The 27,086-nt window shown below is 35.6% G+C and overlaps 1 protein-coding gene across 2 annotated transcripts in view; it reads left to right on the top strand.

Annotated features, from left to right (window-relative positions):
- The window catches only part of Edil3 (EGF like repeats and discoidin domains 3), a 413,819-nt gene that overhangs the window by 273,371 nt on the left and 113,362 nt on the right, over positions 1–27,086 (top strand). For both annotated transcript variants that reach the window (XM_048331381.1, XM_048331380.1), the window contains 2 exons: positions 21,685–21,840; positions 23,368–23,512. In XM_048331381.1, the coding sequence (XP_048187338.1) occupies positions 21,685–21,840; positions 23,368–23,512 (301 nt within the window). The remainder of the gene's footprint in view (positions 1–21,684; positions 21,841–23,367; positions 23,513–27,086) is intronic.

Below are 27,086 nucleotides of genomic sequence, written 5' to 3'. Positions count from 1 at the left end.
GTAAAGTGCGGAGAGAATAGTGCTGGAGGAATTACAATACCAAACTTCAAGCTGTATTATAAAGCTATTGTAAGAAAAACAGCTTGGTGTTGGCATCAGAACAGGCCTAAAGACCAATGGAAGAGAATTGAAGACCCAGAAATGAACCCACAGCACTATGCCTACTTCATCTTTGATAAAGGAGCTAAAAAATAGGATGGAAGAAAGATAGCCTCTTTAACAAATGGTGTTGGCAAAACTGGTTCAACACCTGCAACAAACTAAAACTAGATCCTTATATATCACCCTGCACCAAAATCAATTCCAAATGGATCAAAGACCTCAAAATTAAAACAGATACCCCGAAAATACTAAAAGGAGTAGGAGAAACACTTGAGCTCCTTGGCACAGGACGCAACTTCCTTAACAAAGACCCAGAAATGCTACAAATCAAAGAAAGGATGGACAAATGGGACTGCATCAAACTGCAGAGCTTCTTTAGGGCAAAGGACATAGCTCAGAAGATAAATAGAAAGCCCACAGATTGGGGAAAGATTTTTACCAGCCATTCAATGGACAAAGGCCTCATATCTAAAATATATACAGAACTAAAAAAATTAAATTCCTCCAAAACAAAACCGCAAAGAACCAATAGCCCCCTCAACAAATGGGCTAAAGACTTAAAAAGAGACTTCTCTGATGAGGAAATGAGAATAGCCAAGAGACATATGAAAAAGTGCCCTACATCACTGGCCATAAAAAAAAAAAGCAAATCAAAACAACATCGAGATTTCATCTCACCCCATTAAGAATGTCCTTTATCAAGAAAACTAACAATAACAAATGTTGGAGGGGATGTGGCTAAAAGGGAATCCTACTTCATTGTTGGAGGGAATGTAAGCTGGTTCTGCAAGTGGTATCGAGATTCCTCAGAAGGCTAAACATAGAGCGACCCTATGACCCAGCAGCCCCACTTTTAGGCATCTATCCAAAAGACTACAAACAAGAACACACTAAAGCCACCAGCACAACAATGTTCATCACAGCACAATTTGTCATAGCTAAAATATGGAACCAACCCAGATGCCCAAATGGACCAGGAAAATGTGGTACATATACACTATGGAATTTTATTCCTCTATCAGAGAGAATGACATTGCCCCATTCATAAGGAAATGGAAGGACTTGGAAAAAATTACATTAAGTGAAGTGAGCCAGATCCAAAGAAACATGGACTCTATGGTCTCCCTCATAGGGAATAATTAGCACAGGTTTAGGCTAGTCACAGCAGAGGATCACAAGAGCCTAATAGCTATGCCCTTATGAACACATAAGATGATGCTAAGTGAAATAAACTCCATGAAATGACAGTTATATCACTGTTATAATTACTTTTAACATGCTGTGTGAAACTATAGCTTCTATTTTTTATTATTCTCTTGTATACCCTTCTTGTGGTTGTACCTGCACTATCATTGTATCTCATCTGAGTACACTGGATACTGTATATACTGATATTAGGACTAGGGAAGTAAAAAGGAATATCAAAAGGGAGAGACAAAGAATAAAAAGAAAAATTACTCCAAACGCAATTCTTGCAAAACCATTTGGTGTAAACCAACTGAACAACTCATGGGGGGGGGGAAGGAAAAGGGGAAGGGGGAGTGGGGATGAAAGTGGAGGTAAGAAACAGTACAAGAAATGTACCCAAGGCCTAACGTATGAGACTTTAATGTCTTTGTACATCACTTTGACAATAAATAAGAAAAAATGTCATTTTTATGGGATAGTACTGTATCATAACTCTGCAAGTATAAAATACCTTTTACCTGCAAAAAAAGAAATGCAAATCAAAACAACATTCAGATTCCACCTCACCCCAGTAAGAATGTCCTTTATCAAGAAAACTAACAATAATAAATGTTGGAGGGGATGTGGCCAAAAGAGTGCTAGCTAGCTTTGAGCAAAAGGAGCTCAGGAATAGCTCCTAGGCTCAGAGTTCAGGACTCAGGATCAGAAAAAACAAGTAACAGGACAATCATATTCTAGAAAGGAAGGCAACTTCCACTAAACTATTTTGTCAGACAATAGCTTAGCCAGGAGCCCCATTGTGTAAGACTCACAGGAGGAAATGAATTGGATTTCGAGTTCATAAATAAGTGTTTTCCATTAATGCCTTCCCAATATTTCATTTTTATATCATATGTTGGTTACATTTTCTCCATATATTTGTTTTTAATGTTGTTGTTGCTGCTGCTTTCCCCAGAATGGATATATTTAATTAAAATCATAGCTGTTTCAGCCACAATTTGGTGTAGTTAGTGTAGATTGCTTTATTTTGTTATGATTTTGCTTCTTGAAAAAGGAATGTCTCCATTTTTCCCCACAAATGAGCTCTCAAATTCTTTACTTCTATTATATACTTAATGCTTCAATAGCTTTGAAAGATTTTGCCTCTGAGTTCATAACACATGTTCTGTGCTTTCATTGCTTGAATTTAAACAACTATTTTAACTCAGGTTTCTTTAGTTTATTACTATGATTAGTGTTGTTAATAAAGTACTTAATTAAGAAGCAGATGTGATTTTTTTTCTAAGTTAGTTTTCCTAGCAGGAGCCCAGTAGCTGTGTATAGTGGCAGCTTTTTAAGAAGCTCTTAAACATTTGTGATAATCCCTCAGAACAAACAAATTTAAAAGTACATTTTCTATAATTGTGAGTAGATCTCTTCTTCGCCGCACTTAGGAGAATTAACTTAGATTTGGAAATATATGCATGAACTGTGAAAGACAAGTTTGTTTTATAATATTTTATGAATGCTTTTCTTAGTTTCCATTCTTCATTAGATGAAGCACCATTACTTGAGTAACAACTTCTTGCAGATTTATATGGGCAAACAGAAATTTTGATGCCGATGTAGTGAATATTTCAATAAAGTATAAAACACTTCAAATCATCTTGTGTGGAAAACAGCTGTTTGCTTTAGCTCAGGAAGAGTTATGCTCTGGGAACTGTGAAGAATTTACTCTGTAAGTTCTAGCCACAGGGGAATTCTTGAAGGGCATTCCTTTCTGTTTCTCCAGGCTTAGACAAATATCTCCAGAGAGACTTTCAACTTAAGTTAGTGGATTCATCTATTCAATATGTTCATTAAGCAATTCCTTTTGCCAACTGCTAGTCCAGATACCAGTTCCTTAGGGAAGCTTTCCCTAACCCAACCCTCACCCTGGCCTAGATATATGTCTAGTAACTTATGCTTTTATAACTTCTTAGTCTTTTCTTGCATGGTACTTTCCAGGACATTAATTCATTTGGTAACTTGCATGAGGACAGAAATGTAGATTTTTTTGGCTGGCTTTGGCTTCATATTCTTATCAACATCAGTTGACTATGATTCAGTAAGTACAAACATATACAATCACAAATTTGAAAGGCAAGAGAAGTAGAATGGAGAAAACTTCACAGTTCGATTTATATGCAGTTTTTTTTTTTGTTTTTTTTTTTTGTTTTTTTGGTTTTTTTTTTGGCCAGTCCTGGGCCTTGGACTCAGAGCCTGAGCACTGTCCCTGGCTTCTTCCCGCTCAAGGCTAGCACTCTGCCACTTGAGCCACAGCACCGCTTCTGGCCGTTTTCTGTATATGTGGTGCTGGGGAATCGAACCTAGGGCCTCGTGTATCCGAGGTAGGCACTCTTGCCACTAGGCTATATCCCCAGCCCATATATGCAGTTTTTAAAAATAATGCTTGCTCTAATTTTGAACATCTTACTAATATGATTTCAATATTTTCTTAGAAGAAATTTTACATCACTTTTAAATCATAAGAAGTGTAGCATTTTGAATCCATGTCACTTAAATCTAAATATACAAAAGAAATGAAGTGGTCTATTAACTTTTATTAAAGCAAACTGGAAAGCTGGTATAATTGTATCCAAATAAATCTAATGGGTGGTGAATATGATGTAGGTTTGATCATTAAAAACAATGAGTCTAAATTCAGGTCATACTCTAATGACTTGTGAGCACTTAATTTTTTTTTTAAGTGTCAACATTTATTCAATTATTTTAAATCTAGAAAATATATTTGATGTTGCTCTTTATAAATTTCAAGTAATTTGAATTTTACTAATACAGAATAGTCACCAATGGTCAGACTATGTTTTTGAAAATATGTAGACATTTTTTGTGTTTTCTTTTTTGGTACTGGGGATCGAACCCAGGATGTTGCACTTGCTAGGCAAGCGCTTTGCCACTGAGCTACATCCCAGCCCTGTAGACTTCATTATGTTTCGTTGCTGTTGTTATAGAATTAATTTCACATAAGAGAGCTGCTATATAAGAAGCAGAATGTTTTCTGTGGCTGGTTTCCTTCCTACCTCCCTTCCTCCCTTCCTTCCTTCCTTCCTTCCTTCCTTCCTTCCTTCCTTTTTTCCTTCCTTCTTTCCTTTTTTTCTTTCCTTCTTTCTTTCTTTTTGTGTTTCTTAGTACTTCCAAGAAGCTTAGATTATTAAAATTCATATTCATTGTTATAGACAGAGCACCAATATTACCCAATTTATCTCTTAAGGTTAATAGAGTATATGAAATAAGCTACAGGGTGTATAAAACTATTTTAAAAAAGAGATTTTCAGTGAAAGGTGTCTGATTTAATGTGAATTAAATAATCATTTGTTATTTTGCTACTCATTTTTCTTCTATATTTGAAACTGAAAAACCTACTTTTCCTCTTCCCTTGAAAAAGTAATCATGACAGCAATGATTGATTGCTAAGTTTCAAGGTGTAGAAGGGACAATCACTTTAAACCCTTAGAAGCCTCTGAGTGTTAACTGGATCTCACCTTTATTGCACAAGGAAAGAGAAACTGTAGCTAAAAAAATACTAAAAGAATTGCTCAGGGTCCTATTCTTTAGTAGTAGAGTAGCACATCCAAAATATCTGAAGACAAACACCTTGCCCCTAGAATGATCTGTTCTGCTAGGAAAAGCAGGATTAAGGCTGTTTTCTCCTCTTCCTCCTCCTCCTCCCCCTCCCCTCCCTCTCCTCCTCCTCCTCCATTTTGCTAACCCTTGATGAAATAGCCAAATTTGGGTCTTGTGGTCATCTCTTTGCTCACCAGCTCCAGGAAAAGCAAGGCCTCCCTACACATTCTAAAGTTTCCAGGCTTCTGCTTCTCTTTTCCTGCTTGTCTTTCCAGTGTTCACACAGTACCACCATTACCTGTAACTCCTATCAGGGAAAAGGCTCAAACTTTGCAAGTTACTGTTTCAAGCATTTGTTTCTTATAAACAATTATTTCAGGATATAGTTAAAATTTTTAAATTGTTTAGACTATTTTATTTTGAAATAATTAGCTATTTAAATGTAGTTGCATAAGGTACAATGAAAATTTCAAATTCTGAAATTTTACTCCTTTCTATATTTCTCTGTGAGCACGTGGAAAATGAAAACACATAGGCTTTTACAGGGAGACACTGCTGCATCATGAACTAAGTCTGATTTTAAGCATCATATTGAAAACTAATTCTCCACATGCCTAAAAGTAGACAATCTGTCTAGATTATCAATAACCTTTCTAAAAATTACTGTTACGTATATAGTCACCAAGAAGAGTAATAGCCAAGCACTAATTGGTCTATTTGCACAGAAATAACTAATCACAAATTAAATTTTCCAAGAAAAAATTCCAGTACCTATATTGACATAGAGGCATAGTACAATTTACTTCTTAAAATGTATTTAAAATTTGGAATTCATGTGAATGTAATTATTTAATTAAAAGCACTGGAAAAATATAAAATGCAAAGTTTTTACTTGGTAATTGCTACTGAATACGTATTCCAGAGAAATTCCATTCTCTTTATGTAGCCCTGCTTTATTTTTCTCTTTTTTTTTTTTTTTTTTGGTTAATTCACTCATTTTGCATGGTGTTGGAAAAAAATATTTTAGAAAATTTGCTATCTTTTGTGCTAGAGCATAGATTTGTTTGAAGATTTCATCTTTAGTGCTTAAAAATGAAGAGCATCATAGTTTTATTTCCCAAAAGTCCATTTTAACTCTTTATTATGTGGTGTCTGTTTCTGTCCTAAGGTTCAATGAATCCCAAGTCAGTATTTAAATTTTTAGGATACTAGCTGCCACTCCCAATAATTTTTCCATATATGTAAGGTATAGTGTATTCTCCTAACAATACTTGGGAACTGTTGTGTTGACATTGTTTTTTATATGTATCTTGCATATATTGGATTAAGATAAAACAAAATGCAGGGAGCAATATATCTTTTCCTTCCTGCTAACTCTCCACTATCCTAGATAGGCCTATGAACATCAGAAATCTCTGTTTTTTAAGCAGAGATAAAGTAATAGATAATCTATTTCCAATCCATCCTCCCCCAGTACTGAAGTTTGATATTAGAGTTGTGCACTTGTTAGACAGATATTCTACCACTTGAGCTAAGCTTCCATACCTTTTTCTTCTGCATTGTTTTTAGAATACTGTCATAAATTTTGTCCAGTTCTACATGATGTTGATCCTTCTATTTATACCTCTCACCATAGCTGAAATGACAAGTCCATAACATAATGCTTAGCATATTCCTTTGGAAGGGTGTAAAAACTATTTATTTCCAAAGTGATGTACAAAGGGGTTACAGTTTCATACATAAAGCAGTGAGTACATTTCTTATCAAACTTACTTCTTGCCTCATTTTTCTCCCGCCTCCCCCCTTTCCCTAGTGCCCCCCATCCAGAGTTGTACAGTTGGTTTACAGCATATTGTCTTCTAAGCATTATTGTTGCATTGGTTCACCTTTTGCCCTTTTTCTTTCCATTTTGATGTTCCCTTTTCCTTCCCCAGTTCCAATAAATGTATATACAATACCCAGGGTACTAAAATCAGTTACAGTGACACCATGAGCCATGGAGGAGAAAGGCAAAAGAAAAATGCATAATTTTAGATGGCACATTGAAAATACCAACAACCATAAACCATTTATTTTCATAATTTGGAGTTCATTTCGCTTAGCAACATCTTATGTATTCATATGTACTAGCTATTGAACTATTGTGATACTCTGCTAAGTCTACTCTAGACATGTACAAATTATTACCATTGAGGTAAACCATAGACTCTATGTTTTTTGAGTCTGGCTCACTTCAGTTAATAACTACAGCACTACCACTCACACAGCTGGGTGACAGACACCTACCCAAATCTCCACACTCAGCTATTGAGATGGATATCTCCCAAATATTTGTATCCATGGTGGCCTCTAATTTGATACCCTGTCTCCTGGGTACCTGGGATTACAGAAATGAGAAAGCAATGCCCAGCTCTATTATTACTTTCTGATGCACAAAGCATTGTCATTAGTGTCTACTAATTTGAAGTCCAACCAGCATGTTGGCCAGCATAAGAGGCATGCATTTATATGAACTAAAATGAGAGTTCTCTTTTGCATTTCCGGACCAACTCTTAGCCTCTTAAAAGCCTATATTTCCTGTAATACTTGCAACTGATAAAATCGTATAATCTTTAGCAGTACTATATTCTGTTGTAGAGCTGATTGTGATGACATTTTTGAATTGGCCACTTCACTTCCCATTCATTCAGGACTTACTGAAAAAGTCTTCTTACACACAATCTCCTGCATACTCTCTCATTAATTATATGTCCAACCTCTATATGCTTAAGTATCCAGGATATACTGTTCCTAATTGCTATTATGGGTTTCTTTTTAAATACTTTAGCCATTTTGTCATTGTAATTGTTGTGGTTCCATTCCAGCTTATCTCTTGATGTTTTTCTTCTTATCTTTGCTTCTTCCCCAACTTCTTAGCTGTTCTTCATGGCAAGTAGACAAAATGCTATTGTTTTTGCTCTGTTTATTCTTGTTCCCTTTATCCATTTATTTTTTGTTACTCCATGTTGACAAATTTCCTATCAACAGTGATTCCATTAATTTTGACATCAGTTTTATTAAATAACTACAAAGACAAGAAATAACTAAAGTTCAGAGCCTGAATATGAATTCTGTACCTCAGAATATCCAACACTGTAAGCTACCTAAATATACAGTCAATTCCATCAAAATTAATGTGCAAGCTAGAAGCTTTGAAACAAATTGGATACATTTCACTCCTCCTGAATGTGAATCTGCAAATGATGGAGCTTGTGAAGAAATTTAATAATAGCAGGAAAGAGGGCAGAGAGGATAAATAGAATGTAGTAGAAGGTGCTCAGAAACATGTGGAAATTCAGAGAGATCTTTAAACTTTCATCAGTACTTCTAGAACAAGCAACAGTGCACAGTTTGTGGTTATATTGTATTTCTGTGGCATACTAATAGGTCAATAAGATCCTCATTTTAATCAAAAGTTCTACCAGGTACAAGGAGACGTGATATTTTGCTTGTCATGTTTTATGCATATATATATGTACATATTCTTTCATCTTTATTTTTAACAAAGAAAATAGTGGATTGAATGTGTAGTAAAGGCTGACCAGTGCTTAAGACATAGGTGGAAAGTTCTATGACTCTCTTATCTAGAGCTTCAGAACCAGTGTTTGATTATTTAAGAGAAACTTGAAAAAAAATATCATATATATTCTATGCCATATTTCTTAGAAGAGACACAGGAATAAATGTATTATTGTTACTTCGGTTTATATTTCATTACATAATTGCATTTGTGAAGTTATTCAAGCATGGAATCCTAGATATTGATACTTTTTCTCAATATTATAGTTTTTTTCATAATTTTTCTTTAAAATTTCTTTCAAAAAGCTTTCTCCAATAATTACAGTAACTCCTGGACACTTAGCCAGTAGAACACAAACAAGACCACACTAAAGCTACAAGCACAACCATGTTTGTTGTAGCATAATTTACTATGGCCAAGATATGGAACCAGCCCAGTTATCCCTCAGTCAACTAATGGACAAGGAAAATGTGTCACACACACACACACATTGGAATTCTACATCAGAAAGAATGGTCTTGTACCTTTCATAAGGAAGAGGAAAAAGAAAAAAAACTGGGGGGAAATTATTTAATTGAAGTAAATCTGACCCAGAGAAACATATTGCATGTTTTTCCTCATTAGTGGAAGCTAGAATGTGCCCAATAAACATACTAGATGGTAAAAAATAAACTAACATACATTGGAACACGGTAAATTATACAGTACTCTGGGCATTCACACACAGTGAGACCAAAGGAGGATATTCTTAGGAGAGGATCACAAAGGCACAGTAGCTATGTGCATCTGATCATACAAAATAATATTTATAGAGATGAACTCCAGGAAATGGAAGCAAGAGGTTTTTCTCTGTGTTGTTATTTTCTTTTCCTTTTGAATTGTTTATTCATGTATTTGTGATTGGGAGGGGAGAGGAGGGAGACAAATGGTGTGAGAAAGCATGAACAAATGCAGCAGTGGCACTCACTCGACACTGTAAATGAAAAGTGGTGATCATATTGATGATGATGAGGTTATCTAAGAGATTCTCCTATGGCCACAAGGACTGTTCATATCAATTAATGAAGTACATGCTAGTGTATGACTCTTCGTCTTAATATACCTATAAAGCCATCCTCCACAAGCTTACCTTTTTCCATTATCTGTGCCTCCACAGATGGTATAAATACTGCATTTGATGGGATAGCTTAAGACGGTGTGAATAAACAAAGGAGTGTGTGTGTGTGTGTGTGTGTGTGTATGTGTTGCTTGAGCTAAGCCTTTGTGTTCTCCTTTGGATTTTTTTTCTGTCATTGGTGGTGTGCTACCATTTGAGCCATGCCTCCACCTAGAGCATTTTGCTAGTTAATTGGACACAAGAATCTCTTGGGTTTATCTTCCAGGGCTGTATTTAAACCTCTATCCTTCCATCTCAGCCTCCTAAATAGCTACAGTGACATATATGAGCCACCAGCGTCCTCTGAGTTCCAACTCTTGAACTCTGAACTATTTAGTTGTAATCATTTGGTGATGATGTTTCTGTGTTTATTTTTCACTCAAAACCTAAAAATATATCAGGGGAGTTAATATTTAGAACTGTATGGGAAGATCTAATATTTCTCCTATGACAGGTAAAAAAGAATTACCTCTTCTTTTTGCCTTAGGTTGAGTTTGTATTTCCAGCTATCAAGAAATGTTTTCCTGGAAGGATTGTTTTCATAGTGACCAGTTGGACAAAATTCTTAGGAATAGAAACAACAACTGATTTTCCTACTTCCCTAAGCACCAAAAAACTCCCCACCTCTGGTGCCCCAAATCAGTAGGATAGAGTGAACATTGACTGCTTTTAAAAAAAAAAAATCATTTAACTGAATTCTGACAGTAATCTCAGTTGCTACAGATTTCACAGGTAAAAGGCTGGGTAAAAAAATTTTCTCTCTCTTTGGATGGCAAACTCAAACAGTAATTTTTCAGATCGACTGGTGATAACCCTTTTTGGTGCTTGGATTATTTATTAGAACTATGAACAAAACTTAGGAGACACTAGTATTTCCTAGGTTATTCTAAAGGTATTCATGGGGATACAGATGAAGAAGAGTCAAATGAGAGAAGGAGAGTGGAAGTTCCTTCCATTTCTGTATACCATTCTCCGGGAACCTTTCAAATGTTTAGCAATCTGAAAACTAATCCTCAGTGGCTAGGTAAGGTTAACTGTGCAAGCATAATTGATTACTTCATTTGCCAATGGCAGCCACCTTAATCTTAACACAATCCTGTCCTGGGAAGTGAAAGTATCAGCCCTCTAATTCCATGGTTTGTTCCCCTGGCAACTACAATCCATCCTAAATCCATCCAAGGAGCTACCAAGAATCACTTCACTAGGAAAACAGTATTCCTATCACTTGGGAAATTTTACAAGGATACAGGAGCTCTATGTTAAAGGCTCCTATCATTCAGGAAATTGCAAAGCTCTTAAGAACTTAGTCTCAAAAATCATTACCCAAAACCAAATATGAGAACAAAATATTCACCTAGCACACTATTTGCAAAGTTTTAGCTACAGAGTCAGTAACAAATATGGGACAATACCAATATGTGCCATTATCACAAAAAGTGACATTTTACAAACTCCTGATACTCTATTTGGCTCCAATTAAGTTGTCATAACAATCGTACAAAAATATTTTCTATTAAATACAAAGACATCTTATAAATACAAATATAAATAAAAAGTAGATTGCTTTTCTAAAAACAAATTATGTTGTGCATCTTGGCCTTTTTTGTTCTTAGGCTTTATGCTTCTTTTTAATTTGAATCACGAATATGTCCATGAATATCATACATACTCAATAGTAGTAAATTCTGTAGTTAAACTTTGGGCAATTCTAATGATAGAACACATAACAGTCTCATTCTGATGTGCAGATTCTTCTATCAGTTTATCTTTTACCTAATTCTTGCTGTGTAAATGGTGATATATAGTCTTCGCTTATTAGAAAATACTTGAAAAAATTCTACTTCCCATCATTCAGTAGTTTGTTTAAACTAATTCCCTGATTTTGTACATTATGAAAATGAATTTGTATATACATGCACTGATATAGATTATGTGTGTATATATATATAGAGAGAGAGAGAGAGAAAGTATAATGAATTGCTCTAAGTCTGCTTTTTAAATATCCACTATGAAGCTAATGTTTGTGGGTGAGCATCAATAACTATGAATTCAATGATAACTAAATGTATGATACAGCTTGATTTTCTTAGGATCTGGCTCAGACATTCCTAGAGTTTCTTCAAAGAGAGTTTTTTCTTCCCATTTTTCTCTTCCTAAATATTACAACATTTTTTAAAAGAAGGAAGGTCTATTTTTTCCAAACTATTTTAGTTTGTTTTTTATATTTGGGATACTTTTTCTCTAACTGACAGCAAATGCCAGTCATAAATAGAATTGAATGCACTAAAATACAAATTCTCACTCCAGCAATGAGTTTGAGATAAAGAAAGATGACTGGTTACTTTTAAGGTCAATTTTTAGCTTGGGTTAGAGACAAATAGTTGTTTATATTTTAGCTAATTTCTATTTCAGTTTTTGCCTAAATATTTATTGTGAATAATTTCAATTATGTTCAAGTTTAATTGCGTTTGAAATGCTAGTCTATGGTATCTTATACAAGAGAACTATCTGAGAAAATGATTTTATAGTAATTCTACTTGGATCAGAGGATTGTACTGAAGCTCTCTTTGACAATGAAGTTGGTAATGGGAGCTAAAGACTTCCCTCAATTTCTGAGACCGTCATGGGCCAGCACTGGCTTGCACAGACATCTATCTCTTCATTGCAAATCATATTATCATTCAAAGGAAGATATCTTCTTGCTGAATATTCCAGTTACTTGTTTCCCACCTTCTTTCTCATCTTCTCTCTAGTAGAGTTGCCATGAAAGCCTTTCCTACATTAATTTAGACAAAAAAATGTTGTAAATATCTTAATATCTATACTAACATTCAATAAATTGTTTTCATTTCACTCTGCACCCTCCTTATAACACAATCTGGTTTTTAACAAATTCAGTTCAACCTGTCCAACCCAATGGATTTATTCCATGAGATACACACACATTCACAATTGCTTGGACACACAAATACATTTTATTTTTTAATTATCGAGGTTGGATTGTGTGTTGCTGGAATGTTGCTGGGTGTTGCTGGAGAATTAACTTCAAGGTCTCCTACACCATAAGTAAGCTCTACTCCAGTTCCTGTATTTAATTTATAGTCCTCTGAGGCGATATACTTAACATTAATCTCCTTTGCACAATGATATATAATAAACATATGTGTGAATTTCTTATTGAGTATTAGTCAAGTGCATTTAGGAGGGATACACAGATATAAGTTTCCTTAACTTTATGAGCAATGAAGAGATGTCAGTGACTTAGTAAGCTTACCACCAAAATCAACAATAAACTACTTTACCATGATTTTATTTATTTATTATTTTGCTAGTCCTTGGGCTTGGACTCAGGGCCTGAGCACGGTCACTGGCTTCTTTTTGATTGAGGTTAGCACTCTGCCACTTGAGCCACAGCACCACTTCTGGCTGTTTTTTATATATGTGGTACTGGGGAATCGAACCCAGGGCTTCATGTATACGAGATGAGCACTCTACCACTAGGCCATATTCCCAGCCATAATTTTATATTTGACATTTTGCTTTGCTATTCTGCTGCCTACAAATTGCTATTTTCGTAGTTTGAGTTTCAACAATAGTAAAGTTATCTATTAATTTTTATAATTGCCTGTTAATATCCTTTCTTCCATTTCTTAATTATGTTTTTATCTCCTTGGGAGCATTTGTAAGTGTGTATGTGTGTAAGTGTGTGTGAGAAAGAGACAGACAGAATATGAGATAAAGGTTTGCAAAGAAAAAACTACAGTTCTCTTCTAAATCTAATGGTTCACATATTCTTTATGGAGGCAGAGAATGTCGAAGAATCATTAAGGAGGTTCACAAGTCAACGCTATTTCCAACATTTGTACTAATGCCACAAAAATGGTTAGGAAAATGTCCATGTCTTAGCACAAAAAAGAAAATGGCACAAAATTGTACAGCTGCAGTTTATTCATCTCTATTATGTATACATAGGAGTTAAAATAGAGTGCCCAGTTCACTTCGAAACATCTATGATGAAGAAGTAATGATAATGGATTTATTGAATGCCAGACAGACGTGGTTAGGTTTATCATAGTCTGTGTAATGAGATGGGATTAAAGATCAAGCACATTTGCAGAGTACTAAAGTGCCATACCCTTGACCATAAGAGGACTTGTAACATTGTGTGAACCTCCATGTGATCTCAGAGCTTTCACTGAAAATGAGGAGTAATCTTGCCATGTCATAGAAACCAGCAGATAGCATTTACTGTGATGATAACACTAGACATTTCAAGTGAAAACTAGAATGTTTGAAAAGTTATAACCACTATTCTGAGTTTATTAGCTCCCTATAAATAAGGTTGTGGTTGTTTTTTTTTGGGGGGGGGGAGTAAGCTGGTAGTGATATTAATTAATGGGAATTTTCTACATTGTATAGTGGAATGGATCATCACTTAAGAAAATCTGTGTGAATCACAGAATACTTCAAATGACCAGTGGATTACTATAGAAGATCATCAACGGGAACATGATCATTCAATGTTTAAAATACAGTGGTAGATTTTAATATAATGAATACGAAAAGTTTTCTGGTAGACTTTTGAATTATGCATATCAATTAAATTTTAAGAAACTACAATTGTTACAACTTAAAAAAGTAAACCTTAGGGGCTGGGGATATAGCCTAGTGGCAAGAGTGCCTGCCTTGGTATACCCGAGGCCCTAGGTTCGATTCCCCAGCACCACATATACAGAAAACGGCCAGAAGCGGCGCTGTGGCTCAAGTGGCAGAGTGCTAGCCTTGAGTGGGAAGAAGCCAGGGACAGTGCTTAGGCCCTGAGTCCAAGGCCCAGGACTGGCCAAAAAAAAAAAAAGTAAACCTTAGAAGTTTTAGTGTGACAATAATAACACAAGAAGAACATTCATAGTTTTCTTTTTAAAATTTAATTTTAATAGGTGATGTACAGAGGGGTTACAGTTACGTACATAATGTAGTGAGTACATTTCTTGTTGAACATTGTTGCCCACTCCTTCATTTTTCTCCCACTTTCCCTCCCCTTGACCTCCCCTAAAGTTCATTTCCAACATATTGTCTGTGAGTATTGTTGTTGCATTGGTTTGCCCTTTGTCTAACCATTTTGTTCATAGGTTATTAAAATATCCATTTCTCTTATAGCTACATATCTATACAATGATTTTCTTTATATAATCCAGTCAAATATTATAGTGCAATTGATTGTCTGCAAAAGCATGTATGGGTATCTATCTCCTTTTAAATCTTATCTGAAAGAAGTTTACATAAAATTACAATAGCCCACTTTTTATTTTATTTTATTTTATTGCAATACACTTAGGCCTTCATACTTGCTACCATTACTTTGGAACTTTTGATAATTTTACAAAGGAAACAATGTCTAAGACTAAAAAGATTTGAGGAATGGCTTTCTAAGTAACAAGACCATATAAATGATCAACATTGCGAATATTTTCCCTGAATGTGTGACCTTCCTATGGACTTTTCCTATGACTTTCTTGGGAGAATTCATAGCTTGTTTCAGTTTGTCAGAGGTACACTGTTTTGTTCTGAAGTCTTTACATTCTTTTCACATTAATATGCTAATCTCTTATTTTCTCTGCCTCTGCCTCTTTGTCTCTGTCTCTGATTCCCTCTCCTGCCTCTCTCTCTGTGTCTGTCTCTCTCTGTCTCTGTCTGTCTGTCTGTCTGTCTGTCTGTCTCTCTCTCTCTCTCTCTCTCTCTCTCTCTCTCTCTCTACCCCCCCCTTCTTTCTTTTCAGATCCCTTTTTCTCCATTCTCTCATTGTTTTCTACAATGGAATATCTCGCATTCTGGAATTTTTCTATATTGAAATGACTTGTATTTCCTTTTTTAGACATTTTACATGGTTTTGAAATTTTGTTCTAGTATTCAATTACAAAAGGACTGAAAATACCAGTTTTGAACTAACAATAGTTAACATATGTCACTGTACTTTAAAGTACTTTGTTGTACAGGATCTTTACATTGAAGAGAATGTACACTTTTTAGTTCACTAACAAAATTTTCATTAATAAGGATTATCACTTATGTCTCACAGAAACATGCAAATTAGCTTACTCTATATTTTTGCTAAAGTATAGTCAAAAGTCTGTGATATTGATTCCTGATGCATTAATTATGGTGCTATGGCAAGATTCATTTTAATTTATGCTCTGAATGATTGTTTCAAAGCCATGTATATTTCATTTAATAGCAAATAACCAAATCTTTCACTCATTTTAAATTAGATTATTTGTGTTTTCTTACAATACGTAAAGTCTTTTAATTTCTTTATTAACCAATCTTTTGCTATAAAATTTATAAATGGTTAATCTGTATCTGATTTTTTTTCTGATTTTATTTTTAGGAAATTTTTAATTTAACACAATCACTTTGAGTAAGAAGCCAATACTTCTTAAAGTATACTGTCCTGTAATTTGCAGTTTTCTTTCTTTCCATCTTTTTCTTTCTTTTCTTTTCTCTGTTTTACTTTTTTTTCTCTGTTCTTTCTTTTCTTTTCTCTGTTTTTCTTTGTTTTTCTTTGTCTATTGCTAATACTGTTCATGAACTCAAGGCCTTTGCTCACTTATTCAAGGTTGACACTGCATCACTTGAATCACCTCTCAAGTTAAGCTTTTGATAATTAACTCCAGATGGAATTTTGTTGACTTTTCTGCCCAGGTGGTGTTCAAACCTCACCCCTTAAGGTTTCAGCTTCCTAATGTAGCTATGATTATAAATGTGAGCCACTCGAACCCAGCTTGTAGTTTATTCGTTCACTTCAATGTCCCATTTACCTAGAATTCCTCCTCACATATAGTAACAGCTATTAATTAAAAAAATTTTAATATAACTCACAATGAAACAGCAGTGCAGTCTATTTTCCTTACCGATCTGATTTCCTTTATTCTATATACAAAATCTCTTAAAATATTGAGCATATATATTGATTATCTATTTCTAGTCCTCCTTATCTTACTTTTGGTCAGTTGTTAATTGCTGGCGTAAGTTACTTATAGAAAGCAAAATCGAGTCTACTTTTTACTCTTTGGGTTTTTGGGTTTTTTTTTGTTTTGTTTTGTTTTGTTTTGTTTACCAATATAGCCAATCTCTGTATTTCATGTTTTAGCCTTTTGGAGTAGGTTTCATGAACCTGCCTGCATGACCATTGTCTCTTCTCCACTATGTCCCTACATTCTTGCTGTTAAAGTCTTTGGGAACTTTATCTCAACAATTCTATTTTCATACCACATTTCTGCAACTGAGACTTATTAATAAAATTATTCTTAAGCTTCTTTTAAAGCCCCTCCTCATTTTTCTGTGGATTTGTATTGACATTACAATTATTATTTCTTAATTGGTCAATTTTCACAGATCTTATAACTTGCTAGCATGATTCTTGTCCTTTATTTTCTTTTCTATATGCATTCCTCAAATAGTTTGTGACTGTTATCATTGCTAGAGTTCTACCTGGAGGAGAGTTTGAACTGTATTTTAACTTCAGTTGCTGGAAGTGCATTGGACTGCATCTGGAGGACATCCTATGGGAGGATTATAATCTGTGCTCTATCATCATTTTGTTCATTTTGTTCTTCCTGTAGGACATTGCTCTTGCTACAACCTCTATCACTATTTCCACTCAAGAGTCTGTAAACTAGCATGTAAGGAAGTGGTAGGGCAGATCATACAAGCTACTAGTGACTACAGATTCCTATTCTAGTCTGGCCCATATTTTACCACTAATATCATGTGCAACTCAGTGCAGCACAGACAAGCGAAATGAGAATGAGAAATGACACATCTAGAAAAGTGTTCTCTGCCCTATGACTTTCCCTCCATGGCTTCCAGAAATATTTCACTTAAAATACCTCAGGATATACTTGGTTCAGTGTTTCATTAATTTGGAATTAAACCCATAAATGAAAGCATATTATTTCATATCCAATCACCATGAAATTCATAGCATAATTGATTTGTTTTCAGATGAAACTCCTAATTGCACACTAACAGGGTCTGATATTTACTATAGGCAAAACTAACCTAAGATCAGCTTCAGTCACTGTTACCTTACAAAAGATCAAAAATATAATGTTGGGGTGAGACTAAAGGAGAGCACTTGCAAGTGATATTTCTGGTAGAGATGTTTTGAAATCATACTACAGTTCCAGCAAGGGTTAGATTTTTGAAATTTTTTGTTAGGGGGAGGGTTTTAATTTTTATTTAGACATCAATATTAAATTTAAGCATTATCATGAAGGTGAAATCCAACCACTTGTATATTGAGTAGCTTATTATCCAAGCTTAGTAATACTAGAAATATGAGAAATCAATAGCATGGAGCCAAATATTTATTAAAACTTAGTGATCATTGGATGACTGTTCTATGCATTATTTTATTCATATTTTTAGTTTAATAAAACTGCATATCTAAATGCATATGCTATAAATGCTTACTGAAAATAGATATAACACAGGTGTGATGAGGCTTTACTACCTGGAGTTCTATGTCGTAAAATAGACACTCATGATTTGTAAACATTAGAGCAAGGATATATTTTTAAAATCATAATTTTCAATGATTTAAAAACAACCACAAGCTCATATTTATATTTTTAATTCTACTACACTTCTACAATTTAAGCTTTAGAAAATTAGTGTACAGCTCATGAGCTAAAACCCATGCCAAGGTAATTTGGCTGTGTACAAGAGGCATAAACAAGATAATTGAAATGAGATAAAAGATAATTGAAAAAGGAGTATTCAGCAATATGAAATGGGGAATTTGGCTTCCAAAATGGAAGGAAGCATGAATCAAAGTGCCCACTGTTTATGCTATGTATTGGGAAGGTTTAGGCTCTGAAGAGTCTCAGATTAAAAGAAAAAGCAATTCACACACAAGATAACAAGAGAATATTGCTCTTCCATCCAATACGCTAATTTACCTGACATGCTAAAACACTGTGTCCATCAGGGGTTGTTTATTTCAAAATGCACTATTAATAATTAAAATTCACCATTTAAAAGTCTAATTGAGCTTTTGGCAGGAACTGCCATCTTCCAGTAATTTGCCATAATGATGAACACAAAGGGAAAGAGGAGAGGTACCTGATATATGTTCTTCAGGAGCTTCAGGAAACATGGAGTAGCTCCTTTGGCAACATACATGAGAATCTACAAGGGTGAAATGGTAGCTATCAAGGGAGTTGGGATTGTTCAATAAAGGAATATCCCACAAATGTTACCATGGCAAAACTGGAAAGGTCTACAATATTACCCAGCATGCTGTTGGCATTGTTGAGAACAAGCAAGGACAAGATCCTTGTCAAGAGGATTAGTGTACAGTATTGACCACATTAAGCACTCTAAGAGCTGAGAATGGGTGAATGACCTGACAAAAGAAGGCCAAATGGAAAGGAGCCTGTTGAACTCAACTGCGAGAACCAAGGGGGCGGAGAGGGACGGGGGCGGGGGCGGTGGAGAGAGAGAGAGAGGAGAGAGAGAGAGAGGAGAGAGAGAGAGGAGAGAGAGAGGAGAGAGCGAGAGAGAGACAGAGAGAGTGAGGCGAAAGAGGAGAGAAAGAGAGAAGAGAGAGACCTCTGAACTATGAAAAATACAGTCTAATTGAACCAGACATGGATCATATCAAGTACAATTAGTAAAACTTATATGCATGGTGGACATTCTTTTTTGAGTCTGCAAAAAGAAAGGGAACATAAAATGTTTCTGTCTCTAGAATTATTTTTGTAGCACAGTAAAGAAGTGGAAAGAATACTATTGAACATCTAATTCAATTTATAAAGAACGATTGGAGAAAATTGAAACTGTTAATCCAGAACCAGAAGGAAGGAAGGAAGGAAGGAAAGAAGGACGGAAGGAAGGAAAGATGGAAGGAAGGAAGGAAGGAAGGAAGGAAGGAAGGAAGGAAGGAAGGAAGGAGAAAAGAATAAAGAAAATAAAATGCTTCACAAGCTTTAAGTTGCAAGCATGAAAAACGTACATGGTAGGCAGAGTAGTTAAGAGATAGCAGATCACCTGTCTCAGGATTTTAATTCATCAAGTGGCATGCTTCCCCAAATATCACTTGTTCTTGCTGGTATATTGACTACAGGCTTAGAAAGACAATGAGGTTAGTGTAGTACTAGTAATGCTGATAGGACATATAGAAATACCGCATAGGGGAAATTAGTGGAACTAGAAAGGGAGGGGATTCTGAGTGGTAAGGGTATGCATAAATAGACGTGTACATAGATCTGTGTATATATGCACATAGTAAGACAGAGATGGATGGATGAAGGATGGACAGACAGATAAACAGATACATAGATGACAGACAGATAGATAGACATGCAGAGAATATCCCTAGTGAAACTGTTTGGACATGGAGGAAAGATAGCAATGAGAATCAGAAAGGTAAATTTGTTTGATATACACTATGGGTTGATATTAAAAAAAGGTTTTTGCTCAAAAACAAATATTAACTGGAAAAATATACCAGTTTTCATTTATATAGGAATGACCTTAAAAATATAGCCTTATGAACAGCAGTAAGGGAGGGACCACTTGATGTTCAGAGATACAAGATGAGTTGCTGGGAAATTCAGAAACAGTGATGGTTCCATCACATACATCTTTACCAAGTCAAAGGCCTACCATACAATTAAAATGTTTGAAGGTTTTCATGTTATTTTTTTTTCTGGCAAACTAACTCTAGATAGGTAACTTACTATTCTATGATGACACATTTAAATCTTTTAGGTTTGTGTTTTGGAGAGAGGAGTTCTTTATAAAAAGTTACCAAGAACAGTAAATTTCATCTAAGTTCACAATTTTATGACACCGTAAGAACATTTTAGAGTGAGCAAACAAATTTTTCATTTCTTTGATAAGCATGTTTATATTGCAACACTTAATTTGATTACTATAGGTTAACTGCAAGGGAGATTCCAACTTATATATAAGAAGAATATTAAAAATGTTATGAGATGTCTATTATTCTCACAAAAAGAACTGCTTGAAATTGATTTGGAATGGAGAAGAAATGCCAGTTACAAAATCTCCATATGATCAAGTGAAGAGAAAAGCAAATATTTGATGAACAAAAAAGCTCTTCTCCCTTGACCACTGACATAGCCTGTAGCACATGTCACAGTATGCAGTGCCAGACACCAAACACACTTCTATGTAGGTTTTTATGTGTTGTTGTTCTTATTATTATCTTTTGTTTTTCCAATACTTAAACATTTTAATGAAACGCTGTGCTCTATTTTATGGTGTATTAATCATTTTAGACATAACAACAGTTAATTTTGTCATTAGGCAATGTGTAGCACATCATAACCAATCAGAAATACTTCTTATGCTTATATTTGGGGCACTGCAGTTTGGTTTTTTTTGTAATATTGATTTTTGAACACAGTGACTTGGGCTTGCTTAAACACACTATACATGAACCATGTTTCTAGCACTATTTGGTACTTTTTAATAAAAAATATCACTTCCTGAGTTGGAAGCAGATTATGTCTGGATACTAGTCCTGCTATGATTCTGCTTCCTTCTATATCTGGAATGACAGATGCGAACTACCATATTGAGCTTCTTCTGTTGAAGTAGCATAGACCAGGTCCAGAATCTTCTTCATCTCAATAGCTTCATCTCAATAGTTGTAATTATAGGTGCTTACTATGTATCTAGATATGTAAAGAAGGGATCTTGCTAACTTTTATGCCTGGTTTTGTCCTCACACCACCAACCCAGTCTCCACCTCCCAAGTAGCTAGGAATTTTTAGCATGATCTGCTGATGCCTGGTTGGGGCCTGCTGCATTTGTCAAAGCCTACTCACAAGTATTGCATTATGTAACAAAAGAATGTATTTCACTAGAGAAAGAGATTTGAAGTTAAATTTAACATGTGACTATTTCACTTATTTGGGGGAAAACTTACAATATAATGACTTATTATGTGATAAATAAAAAGTTTCATTACCAAAACGCATTGTCATCCATATTGATACCTTGAAATAATGACATTAACATCAGCTATATTTTGTCTTTTCAGATTAATTTGCAAAGAAAAATGCGAGTAACTGGTGTGATTACCCAAGGAGCTAAGAGGATTGGGAGTCCAGAGTATATAAAATCCTACAAAATTGCCTACAGCAATGATGGGAAGACCTGGGCAATGTACAAAGTGAAAGGCACTAGTGAAGACATGGTAAGTATAATTTAACTTACTGAATTAAAAGTAACATTCCATTGACAATCATTAATTATTGTATGACAACTGAGCATTCAGAAGAAGCCTTATGTCAAAAATACATTTCTCAAGACTTGGGGACTTAATTGGGTAGGGAGTTGAAGTAAGTAGGAGTTTCTCTAAGTTATAAAGTTACAGCAGCTGTCACTTAAGACTTTTTTTCAGATTTTAATTGATAGTTCTACAAATACTTTGTCCCAAAGTTAGTAGAGTTCTGTACTTGAGAAGTTATCTTTATTTTAATTGCAGTCATCTATAAACTTTCATTTTTATTGTTTTTATAAATTATCACTCGTCTTATTAAAACAACTGATAGTCAACTGAAAAAAATTAATGGTATGGGGCTTAGATTCAGAGCTGCCTGTTTCTCAGCTTACATGCAAGTCTGGCATTCTACCACTTGAACTGTACCTCCAACCTGGCATTTTCCTGCATACTACAGACTTTTCTTCTCAGGCTAGCTTTGAACCATTATCCTTCCAAGTTTCAGGCTATTGAGCAGCTGAGATTTCAAGTATGAGACTCTAGAGGCTGGCTTAGCTATCATTTATAAAGCAAGAAAAGTACAAAATGAAAACAAAAGTATACATCTTATATACTTCGTATTGAAAAATGTATTTGTTCTATAGCAGAACAAAATAGAAGAAATGTGTATGCTATACCTTTGCCTTTACCTTTGCTTTACCTTTGCCTTTTCTTTTAATGGTTTGATTTTTAAATTAATCATTCCTCAAAAATTTTAATGTTGAAAATATCAGAAGAGCAAAACAATCCATTAAAATATCTAAGAAATTGGAGGAAGGATTTTGGAAATTATCTTCCTGAGTGGATTTAAATAAGATGTTCTGTTTGCCTAGGTTACATAAAAGGAGAAATAAAAAGTGACATTATTGGGATAAAAGATTCTGTATTTTAATACTTTCAATTTAGAAGCTAAAATTTTCCCAACCTGAAAGAATGCATATCAGGAATTTTATGCTTCTGAACTAAAGGTCTGGGGCTGATTGAGGAAGATATAGTCTTCAATTGTCAGGCCAAAGCCTCATAAATCTAACAGACCATTAGACAAGACTGAATGATAAGAAAGCTCTACACAGATTCTGAGTTTCCAAATGAAAGGCATACCTAGAGGAGGTTGAAGGGTTTAAGATAACCGTGTACATCATTTGCTATAAAAGGTGAAGAAATGAAATTTATCAGTACTTATATAGCTCTAAAAGATGGCCCTTTGGATTGAAATGGTTATCCAAAACGTATCTTGATTGTGCCACAGGGACAGTGGCTTGTAATTTAAATTACAATTTTATCTATGTGGCTTATATTAAATTCAATGATATGGTGCTTCCTAAATGCAGAGCCCCAAATTATTTATTATAATAGTCTTGTAAGAATTTTGTTATGCAAAATGTAGGGTTAAAATATAAAAACAGTAATGAAATTATTATAAAAAATAACTTTAAATGCTGCCTTATGTATTTTACCCAGGTGTTCCGTGGAAATGTTGATAACAATACACCCTATGCTAACTCATTCACACCCCCTATCAAAGCTCAGTACGTGAGACTCTATCCTCAAGTTTGTCGAAGGCACTGCACTTTGCGAATGGAACTTCTTGGTTGTGAACTCTCGGGTGAGTCTCATATTAATTTGTCCGTACTGTATGTATTTTGATAATAACTATGACTTATGGTTTGCACTGCAATTTCAGTGAAACTGGCATGTTCATGACCTTATAAATTTTGTAAGTGTAGGCTATATGGTACAGAAAGGAAGCTTTATCTTCAAACCTGGTGCTGAAAGTTTTAAGAAACATGTAAATTTATTATTTTCCTCAAGAGACTAAATACCTCAATACCAAGACTGGTAGTATAAACTCACTTTTATATCATTCTTAGATAGCAACCTGCTTATTGTATAAATAGTTGTTATGTAGCTCATGGGTAATGTCTCAAAGACTCCGTTAAATAATTCTCCTCCTCCAAGAATAGCAATACTATATATAAAGAGGAAGGTTCAGTGTAAATCCAATGGTAATACAATTTTATTATGACTAGATCCTGAGCTTACTAGAAAAATATCTGGTATCTGTTGTTTGTGTTGTTGCAATTTTTCTGCCACCAAAGTTTACATTTGCCACAGAGATATAAGATTAATATTTTATTCAACTACTGCGAAGAAGGCTAAAAGTTTGTGGATATACATTTTTTAGCATAAACAAAAACATATAGAAAAGCTTTTACCAAATATGAATCAAAAACATTAAAACAAGATTTAAAAAGGAGACCAAATCCTGGCAAACCTAACTATATAGTCTGCCTAATCTCATACATTCCATTAGTTTAGACAATCTAGTACAGAAAATTAAGTTTTATCTTTGTGTGTTGTTGTGCCAAGTCACGAGACGACCACCAAGAAGGCTACCAAGACTCAGACATTCCAAAATGCAAAAGCAAGGCAAGACTTTATTCAAGCGAGCTGCAACTCGGGCCTCGTCCTACCCACCAACACAGAGGAGGTTAGGAGGAAGCCTCGAGCTGCGATTACACCGGGCTTATAAAGGCAAAAAACAAAGTTACAGCAATCAGGTGTTCAAGCAAGACAAAAAACAAAGTTACAGCAATCAGGTGTTCAAGCAAGACAAAAAACAAAGTTACAGCAATCAGGTGTTCAAGCAAGCAAGATTACGGGTACAAATCTGATTGGCTCAGGGCTCGAGGCATTCTAGGGGTGGTTAGAGTTAAGCATTCCCAGGCGATTAGAGTTCTTGACCGGCTGGGCCCTAATAAGCTTGCCCTGGGTTTGCTCATAACAGGGGCTGCCTGAAAATGGGGTACTCTACTCTTCATTCCCCCCTTCATTCCCTGCTTCTGATAGGTAACTTGAGAACCAATCGTGGCTCTCCTTGCTTAGTTTGATTCTGACTGAGAATCAGTAGGGACAGATTGGTATTGTGCCCGCAATACCATAAGCCGTAGGTGGCGCTTTACTCAGCTGGCAGCGGGCGTGGCTCAGGAGGAGGTCCAGTATAAAGGGCCACTAGCTTGAGCCAGATCTCTTGGTGGACTTGCCATAGGGCTCTGAGGGGGCGATCACACAAGTCCCCTAGCCCTGCAGATACAGGTACAGATAAACATAGTTTTACACCAAAGCCCCAATTCTGACCCTATTTATATTATAGCCAATTGATTACATACCGACTTTACCATTTGTTACATACTCACTTTAGGGATTGTCTTTCTCACTTTTAACATGCCAAAACCTTTTAATCTAAAGGAAACATTTTTGTTTTCTCTCTAAAGTCTTTCCTTATACAGTTTTATAATCTGTGTCTTATAAAATTTAACATATCCCCACTCACACCAGCTTCTACTTCCTCACACCATCAGTGATTTGCTGGAACATTCTGTGACAATTTACTTTTTAAATCCCTTTCTTATCCACAGGAAACCATTTCTCTATCCCTTTCTCCAAGGCTTTCTATACTAAGTTTCCTTTTTACATTTTCTGGGGCTTCTTTGCTGCTAGAGTTTTAAACTGTCTACATTTTCTGGTTTATCTCAACTACATCAAGGTAATTTACTGTGACTCCACCCACAGGGTGATCCTAAGAAGCCAGACCAGAACCAACTATCATAAGCCAACTATTCTATATCTGTATTCTATATAATGAACCAACTATTCTAGAGTGGATTTCTCTAGTTTCCAGTTCCTCCAAGTGCCTAAGGTTGGCCAGTGGCATCTGCAGATCCACCCCCAGGAGGGCTCCATGAAGATGCCCCCGGCAGTTTAAATCTCTGTCCAGTTACCTTGGTATCTGGCACACCTGATGGCAGTTACCTCCCTCTCTTCTGACGTCACACCCTAATCCATCTGGACACATATTAATACTCTTTGACATACCTCCCACCCCAGGAATTGCCTGGAAGTAACTCTCCAGCCTTTAATACATGCTTTTAATTTAGCAGCAGGCCAGTCTGCTTGAAAATTTCTTACAATATCCAATTTTCTTAATAGAGCTAGTTAACTCCAGTCAACTCAAGAATGTAGTTTTAGCAGATCCAAAGCACTTTCCAGCAGAAATCAGAAATCAGCTGCGTGTGATAAGAGTCCCATCTGAAGATGTAGATTCTTCCAAATGACTGTTAGACTTTCCTTGATCCTCACTCAAATGCAATGGGCAGGGGCCATGGTGATGTCAGGCAGCAGTGGCTCCCAGTGGTTCCAGTAGAATGTCACACCCTCTGGGTTACCTGCAACTTTCTCCATAGACTGGTTAGAGAAATTTAACCTAAGTTAACCTAAAGCCTAACTTTAGTAAATTTCCTAGTATTTTCCTGATTCCTTCTTAAGCACACTAGCTTTTGCAGGCTGGCACATTACTGAAAGTCAAGACAGCTTTAGGCAATCAATGGCCCTTGGGTCATTTTGCCAGGGCAATAAGTTTAAATCAGATATTTCCAATAAGGCTAGGATTTTTTTTTTTAAGCCAACATAGGCGGCTTGGCCTGTAACCATTTCTCACAAGTGCAGTCTCTGTATACTGTTACCTCTGTTTTACATGCCTCTAGTTTATCCTGCCTCATCTTCCCAAAAACAACTCTGGTCCCTAGGTCCTAAAAGGGGAGGCTGATGGGCAAAGATCATCCATCTTCTATAACTTCTTCAGGCTGACTCAGGGGCGTTGACCTTACCTAGCCAGGAACCTATAACCTTAGTGTACCAAGGGGCTGCAGGATCAGATGTCCATTAGGAGCTTTACTCCAAACTGGAAATTACATTCAACATTTTAACTTTCAACTATACAGACTTCTTTTGGGGCTACCTCAGTGTAGCCTTTTAACATTCTAGTTTGTAAAAGCTTTTTCCTGACTGGCTGGGGAACTGATCTCTGATGACTTAACAGATCTCAGTAAGGACACAATCTCAGGTCTACACGCTTTCTTTCCTGAACAGATGTATCAGCTTAAAATTCTCACTGCCAGTCAGAGCTTAGAGTAGATGCAGGGGTTGGGATTTTAAACTATCCCCTCATTTGACAAACTTACCCTTACTACACACTATCACAGATGACTGGCAAGTTCCTGCCCAGTAGACAGACATGGGCATTAGAAAGGCATGCTTACGAACTATTCTTCTAGGACTTCCCAGCTTTGATTAACTTTTGAAAGGCCAAACAGGAGTGACTTTAGGATCTGACACCATCT

Source organism: Perognathus longimembris, chromosome 22 (genome assembly GCF_023159225.1).
Source record: "Perognathus longimembris pacificus isolate PPM17 chromosome 22, ASM2315922v1, whole genome shotgun sequence".
NCBI lineage: Eukaryota > Metazoa > Chordata > Mammalia > Rodentia > Heteromyidae > Perognathus > Perognathus longimembris.
This window is presented reverse-complemented; position numbering and strand designations above follow the sequence as displayed.